This window comes from Amblyraja radiata, chromosome 13, assembly GCF_010909765.2.
Source record: "Amblyraja radiata isolate CabotCenter1 chromosome 13, sAmbRad1.1.pri, whole genome shotgun sequence".
In the NCBI taxonomy this organism is placed as follows: Eukaryota; Metazoa; Chordata; class Chondrichthyes; order Rajiformes; family Rajidae; genus Amblyraja; species Amblyraja radiata.
The window spans coordinates 12323011-12329010 of NC_045968.1; the positions used below are offsets into that span (position 1 = coordinate 12323011).

Here is a 6000-nt window from a genome sequence, read left to right on the forward strand (position 1 = left end):
ACACATATATCTGTGTAGGAAGGAACTGCAGTTGCTGGTTTACACCGAAGATAGACACAACATGCTAGAGTAACTCAGCGGGACAGGCAGCATCTCTGGAGAGAAGGAATCGGTGACGTTTCGGGTCGAGACCCTTCTTCAGACTGCATTATTCTCACAGTTTATTCTGCGTTTATCCCAAGTTAGGAGAAAGCGATTTGACGCACAGGAGGAGATTTATGCATCAAATCTCTTCCTGGGCACGTTAAACTTTAAAAAAAAACTTATTTATGGTATTTTTCACTGAATATCGTTATTTGCAAATATACTTTCGCACCGAGTAAAAGTGTCGATGATTTGGATGAGAAAGACAAGTAAATAATTGAACTGAGGACATTTAATGAATGGGAACCCTTTGCACAAAAGCAAACAGCTGGACATATTTAAATTCCATAAGCACCCATCACTGTTTGCATAAGTATAGCCTTGTAAGCATCGGTTTTATATAAGTGGCAGCTATCCAAGGTTCTGAATCTATGAAACGTGACATTAAAATACATAATCAAATTGATTTTAGCCTCATCCTTATAATTAAAGACTTTGAAGCTTAGTGAAAAGGCAAACAATTAATTTACTACAAACTCACACCCTATTGGGGTTATTTTGACCAAGTTACAATCGGAATATCTTGCATTACTACTTTGAAGTCATCTGGCTGAGGCAGTGGAACAAGTCGCTAGGTTACGGAATAAATTTAAGGCGAACGTTTCTCCAACCTGTATTTCATCCCCGTCTGCTTTGCAGTCGACTCCTTCAAAGACATGTGGTGCTGGGGCATGAAGTGGCCAAGACTTCGGGCAATGATCGCCACCGTCCGGAATTTTGCCCGGGCCCCATTGCCTAATTTGGGGCTGCTGGCGTTCTGCTTGTGCCTCTCGTCGCTGCTCCGTCCCTTCAGGTTGTGGTCGGTGCAAGCGATCGACACTTGCATCCTTTGGCAGCGGAGACCCGAAGCAAAGATGCGAAAGGTCGGATAGACAAGCCAGCGAGACTTGGCGGTGCAGGTTGAATCAGCGGGCTGGTTTAATCCGGGGAGGTATCAGAGACACATCGCATCACGAGTACTTTGATGCTTGTCTGGTCCTGTGCAAATTGTCAGGGGACCGTTCACTGACCACACTAAACGTCCAGAGCTCTGTGCACATTCAAAGCTATGTTTCTCAACCTCCCTCCCTCCCCTCCCTCCTGCAGTGGCCGAACTCTTGGCTGAAGGGAAAACTCTGCACTTTGACGCTCTGCAGTGTGGATTTCCCAATGACAGATTTCTTACAGCACGTTAACTCACTGTCTCCGGCTCCGCCTCCGACCCTCCTCCCTCGCCCGCCCGTCTCTCCCTCTCTCGCCTCTCCCTCTCTCTCACGCCGCAGCGCCGGCTCCTCGCCCTGGTCCCAACTCCGGGCATGAGCGCCAGACCAAACCACACTGCAACACGCCTCACACTCCCAAACACACGGCCAACCTTCTGGATACCACAGCGAAACATGCATGTATGAATCAGCAGGCATGTTATATGTAATAGAATGCCTTCTATTCTGTTTCAGCTTCTGACAAACTGTTCTACAGCAAGATTTCTGGACAGAGTGCGCTGATATTTACAAACTGCCAAGAAATAAAAAAATAAATGTAAGGGCTTGTCTTTCTTGGTACTTTCCAACATTGCCATGTGCATTTTCAGCACAGACAAAGCCATACATCTCGGTGCTGGTGTGTAGGAAGGAACTACAGGTGTTAAACCGAAGATAGACACAAAAAGCTGGAGTAACTCAGCGGGACAGGCAGCATCTCTGGAGAGAAGGAGTGGGTCTCGACCCGAAACGTCACCCATTCCCTCTCTCCAGAGATGCTGCTGCCTGTCCCGCTGAGTTACTTACTCCAGCTTTTGGTGTCCATCTCGATGCTGGGTTACACTCCAAAACATCTCAGTTACAATAGACAATAGGTGCAAGAGTACCGGGCCTTCAGCTATCCTTTGCTGGAACCAGACCAATTGATCGCACGGCATTCTGTTCAAGGATATAATTCTCGACCCAAAACATCGCCTATTCCTTCTCTCCATAGATGTTGCCTCGCTCGCTGAGTTTCTCCAGCATTTTTTGTCTACCCCTCCCAATACGGTGTCTTCGAGATAACGTGTGACATTATTAATTACAGTAAAAAGTTTGCTCGTTTCCCAGGGGTCGGTTTCATCAGTCGCATTTAATCCCCTGTCACCTGCCTCTGGTAACTGTCTCGGCATTTTTACTCAGAGATTCATTTTGAACTTTTTAAAATCAAATCTCCCCTCAGTATAGCTGCATGGTAACTCAAATGTCACTGTACTTTAATTGGTACGTGACAATTACATTGAATCTTGAATCTTGAACCTGTCCGACCTAAGGAGGGATCTCAGTTCCTTTGGTCAATTTAACTCTGGCTCTGGGGAATCAGTGTAGGGGAATCAAGAACTAGAGGACATACATGGTCAGAAGTTCAATCCTATTCAACTGGAACCTGCAAGTATTTTATTCCTCTTAAAATAGCCAAGGTTTCTTGAATATTGTTTTAAAATGCATTCTCAATTTGGCTTTCCATCTTCAAAGATTTCTATATTTCTACACAGCTAGCTTGCTTAGTCCTTCTCCCCCACTTCATTAAAACTATACACATTCATGCATGAAGAAAAGCTTTTCACTGTACCCGAGTACACGTGACAATAATAAACTACACTAAACTGTGGTGGCAAGAACAGGAAGGCAGGTTATTATCTGAATGGGGTCAGGTTAGGAATTATTATCTAAATGGTGTCAAGTTGGGAAAAGGGGAAGTACAACGAGACCTGGGTGTCATTGTACATCAGTCACTGAAAGCAAACATGCAGGTACAGCAGGTGGTGAAGAAAGCGAATGGCATGTTGGCCTTCATAATGAGAGGAGTTGAGTATAGGAGCATACTGCAGTTGTACAGGGCCCCGGTGAGACCACACCTGGAGTATTGTGTGCAGTTTTGTTCTCCTAATTTGAGGAAGGACATTCTTGCTATTGAGGGAGTGCAGCGCAGGTTCACGAGGTTAATTCCCAGGATGGTGGGACTGTTATATGATGAAAGAATGGAACGACTGGGCATGTATTCACTGGAATTTAGAAGGATCAGAGGGGATCTTATTGAAACATATAACATTTATTAAGGGATTGGACACGCTAGATGCAGGAAACATGTTCCCGATGCTGAGGGAGTCCAGAACCAGGGGCCACAGTTTAAGAATAAGGGGTAGGCCATTTAGAACTAAGATGAGGAAAATCTTTTTCACCCAGAGAGTTGTGAATTTGTGGCATTCCCTGCCTCAGAAGACAGTGGAGGCCGATTCACTGGATGCATTCAAAACAGAGTTACAGTGCTCTTAGGGCTAGCGGAATCAAGGGATATGGGGAGAAGGCAGGAACGGGGTACTGATTGTGGATGATCAGCCATGATCACATTGAATGGTGGTGCTGGCTCAAAGGGCCGAATGGCCTACTCCTGCACCTATTGTCTATGTATCTATGTATCAATGTAAAAAAAATCATCCCAAAACATGCTGCGTGTAAGTTTCATCAGTTATATCTCTTTTTCAGCGTCATCTAAATCTATATTTGTCTATTGTTTGCATTGAATTTCATGGCATCAGCAGCTTTTAAAAATTGCTTCCCATCTTCTTAATTCTAGGTCATTAACATACGTGGGAAAAACAACTGACTGAGTACAAACCCCTGGGGAACTCCCTCTAGTTCGAACAATAAAACTTCCTGCTGCTTTCTGCTTTCTGACCTTGAATCTAAATCAAAGCCAGAGTGTCTTTAATTCTACAGGGTTGATAGTCATATTGTGTGGAAACAGGCCCATCGGCCCATCTTGCCCACACTGACCAACATGCTGCATCTACACTATTCCCACCTGCCTGCGTTTGACCCATATCCCTCTAAACCTATCCTGTCCAAATGCTTTTTTTCAACAGTGTGATAGTGCCAGCCTCAACTACCTCCTCTGGCAGCTCATTCCATTCACCCTCCATCCTTTATTGAAAAATGTTGCCCCTCAGGTTCCTGTTAAATATTTCCCCTCTCACCTTAAACATGAGCACTCTGGTCCCTCATTCCACAACTCTGGGTAAAAGACCCTGTGCATTTGCCCGACCTATTCCTCTCATGATCTAATACACTTCTGTAAGATCAACCCTCATCCTCCTGCACTCAAAGGAATTAGTTGATGTCACCATTAGTCATGGTGAGGAGCAGTGCGCTCGGGTTGAACGATATCCTATTTGGTGAGCCACTACCTCACAGCGCCAGAGACCTGGCTCCAATCCTGATCTCATCGCTGTCTATGTTGAGTTTGCATGTTCTGCCTATGACTATGTGGGATTCCTTCAGGTGCTCCGTTTCATCCCGCATCCACACACGTGCGGGTTTGTAGGTTAATTGGGCTCGGTAAAATTGCCCCTAATGCGTAGGGAGTGGATGAGAAAATGGGGTGCCGTCGAACTAGCGTGAACGGGTTGGCAAGGAATTGGTGAGCTGCAGGGCCTGTTTCCATGTTGTGTATCTAAACAAAAGCTGAACCATTTCCCCACTCGCTCCCCATACCCTTCTGGAAGTTTGGAAGCTTTGCTGTCTCCTCGGGATACCATTGAACTAGTGGGAACAGGTAATCGATGGTCTGCGTGGACTAGGTGGGCCAAAGGGCCTGTTTACAAGCTGTATTTTTCAATAAATCAAAACCACTCTTCTATGAATAGGAAATAAAATGGCTCATAAGCTCATGGAATCATCAATCGGTTTTTGACCATCGCATTTTACAACACCAATAATTTAAACAATGCATTGATAAGTGGAAGGCAAATGTTTATAAATATATGAGGTGAATAGATAGGGGGATGCACAATCTTTCAGCCAGGGTAGGGGAATTGAAAACACGAGGATATACGCTTAAGGTGAGAGGTACAAAATCTAATATGAACCTGAGGGGCAACTTTTTCACTCAGAGAATGGTGGGTATATGGAACGAGCTGGCAGAGGAGGTAGTTGAGGCAGCATTAAAAGAAACTTGTACAGGAAGGTGGATCTTCTTCTTCTTCTTCTTGTGTACGGCATGCACAGCCTAAAGCTGTAGGCCAACTTGTCCTATTTGATCTTATTTAGGAAGGTGGATAGGAAACATGTATAGGGATATGGACCAAACCTGGACAAATGACACTAACTTGGATGGGGTATTTTGGACGGCATGGGTGAGTTAGGTTAAAGAACCTGTTTCTGTGCCATATGATTCTATGGCAGATGGAGCCCTGAAACCCAGTGTCAGGAATAAAGTGGCTACATCCTAAAATCTAGAACATGCTGCCATTCATCTTCCAATATATATTTGATACTATTCCACCAAATAGATTCAAATGTGAGTGGATTCAAGACAAAATTCTGGACCAGATATTTGATGAAGGTTAAAACATGACAGATTTGAAACAAGTGTTAATGTCAGGAGGCCGTGTTGACTGAGATATCCCCAGGGCTGGCTTTAGGAGTATTGCTGTTTCTAATTAACATGAAAGGAGGTTAACTAGAATTGGGAGAGAGAGAGTATCATTTGTTAGTGGAAGGAATAGTTTTACACTGAGGCCAAAACATTTTGGACTGAAATTACCCTGTTGGGGATATGTATGGTATTTGTTTGTTGAAGAAACATAGAAAACAGGTGTGGGAGTAGGTCATTCGGCTCTTCGAGCCATGGCTGATCATCCGAAATCAGTACCCTGTTCCTGCTTTCTCCTCATATCCCTTGATTCTGTTAGCACTAAGAGCTATATCTATAGCTACAGATTGAAAGATACAGCATGGAAACAGGCCCATTGGCCCACTGAGTCCAGGCCAACCATCCAGCACCCATTCACACCAGTTCTACGTTACCCAACTTTCCCATTTACAGACTATGCAATATTTGAAATATATTGAAAAT

The 6000-nt window shown here is 44.4% G+C and overlaps 1 protein-coding gene across 1 annotated transcript in view; it reads right to left on the bottom strand.

Moving 5' to 3' along the window:
- kcnab1 (potassium voltage-gated channel subfamily A member regulatory beta subunit 1) overlaps positions 1–1186 on the bottom strand; it is a 125358-nt gene extending 124172 nt beyond the window's left edge. The window contains exon 1 of the mRNA XM_033031230.1: positions 756–1186. Within this exon, the coding sequence (XP_032887121.1) occupies positions 756–970 (215 nt within the window). The 5' untranslated portion in view covers positions 971–1186. The remainder of the gene's footprint in view (positions 1–755) is intronic.
- Between the last annotated feature and the right edge of the window lie 4814 nt (positions 1187–6000).